Source organism: Belonocnema kinseyi, chromosome 8 (assembly GCF_010883055.1).
Source record: "Belonocnema kinseyi isolate 2016_QV_RU_SX_M_011 chromosome 8, B_treatae_v1, whole genome shotgun sequence".
NCBI lineage: Eukaryota > Metazoa > Arthropoda > Insecta > Hymenoptera > Cynipidae > Belonocnema > Belonocnema kinseyi.
Window position 1 is genome coordinate 131,296,749 of NC_046664.1, and position 1,547 is coordinate 131,298,295.

The window sequence follows — 1,547 nt, forward strand, 5'->3', positions numbered from 1 at the left end:
GGGCACCCTAGTGGAAAACGTGGAATGTTGCCCCCCTCCCCCACTGTCCACGCGGTATATGGATGGCCCCTGTTTGAATGAGACATTCGTTACATATTAATTCATGAATCAATATTTGGCATTTAACCAACATAATTCAGTCTATAAGCCCTGAAAAGAAATAACATTTGCGTGAAACATGCGAATCTAAGAAAAATGTTCAATGAGTGAACTCATTCACAACGATGAAGTTGCAAATATTTTGGAAACTTAAGATATGCTTAATTATAAATTTATTAACAATTTTTTTAAATTACAATACTGTACTATTAGACACACTGTGACTTTGGCAGGCGACCAAGGTTAGTTTGGAGGTTATGATATACCACCTGGAAACCCCCAGTAATCCATTCATCTAGGCAATGCCTTGATGTGTGCCAAATACTGATTTGATAAATAATATATTGAATAAATTGGTTTAAAACAAGGATACTTGAGTTGATTCATTGGTGATAAGTATAAATAAATCACATCATAATTTTCTGAATTGCTTCAAAGCATTATCTACATTCAGAACATTCTGAATCATTATTTATATTTGAAACCGCAGTAAATAGAGCATACGCAGTAATATCCACATTTACACTAATCTTATTTGCATTCATCAGCAATGCCCAACATCACAAGAAAATTCGATGTGTCCGAATAATGAACTTCTTTAGTTTGACAAGTTGACATTAGCGAAATAGTGAAATTGTTTACTTTTTCGGTGTTTGCAGAGTTCTGTCGATGAATTCAGACTCTTCATCTAAGTAGTCCTCTTCAATGCATTTACGTTTTCGTCCACGATATACCGAATTGACTGCGATATTAGAGACGGATGCAAGTCTGCTCGCATAACCCCCCATTATTTATGCACCAATTAATTAAAAATTTTAACTCTTTTTCCCCTATTATACCGTGTTGTATTCATGACATTTTCCATTCAAATAATTCATTATTTTTAGAATTACATGATTACAACGCGGACGGCCTTGTTTGCGATCGTTGTCATTGTTTGATGAATCAAAACACAGTCAATTGTCAAACTACAATCAGCTGCGATCCGTGACCCGTGCCCAGCCCCCTGTCTCGACCGTGTATGTCAGGCTGTGGTCACTCAATGCTTTAGAAATGCAAACCTATAATCGACGGTGGTGCCATCAAACGAGCCCGCAGATTTTTAAGATAAGATAATAGATGCTTGTGATTATATCCAGATGATTTGTAGATAATGTAATTAAAAAACTTAATAAATTGAAAAAGCAAGTAGGAAAACAAATAAAAATACATAAATAATTACCGGAATAATTATTTATATATTTTTGCTTGTTTTTCTATTGCTTTTTTCATAAAAATATATTCTAAGGAAGAACGAAAGATGATGGTAGTATGTTTGAAAGCAGTTTTCATATAAATTTTGTAATCATTTTCGACATCAATTTTCTTATCGGCAGGTTCCTTTCTTAAAATATTACTCTGTTTCTATGGTAATGATACAAAAGGTACCGCTCCCTCTTTTAGGTTTT

At 34.1% G+C, this 1,547-nt stretch overlaps 1 protein-coding gene across 6 annotated transcripts in view; it reads right to left on the minus strand.

Annotated features, from left to right (window-relative positions):
* LOC117178139 (protein germ cell-less) overlaps positions 1–1,122 on the minus strand; it is a 175,267-nt gene extending 174,145 nt beyond the window's left edge. For 5 of the 6 annotated variants that reach the window (XM_033369396.1, XM_033369399.1, XM_033369397.1 and 2 more), the window contains exon 1: positions 742–1,122. In XM_033369396.1, coding sequence (XP_033225287.1) covers positions 742–887 — 146 coding nt within the window. In that variant the 5' untranslated portion in view covers positions 888–1,122. The remainder of the gene's footprint in view (positions 1–741) is intronic. The other variant, XM_033369398.1, reaches the window with a different exon arrangement.
* Positions 1,123–1,547: the final 425 nt, after the last annotated feature.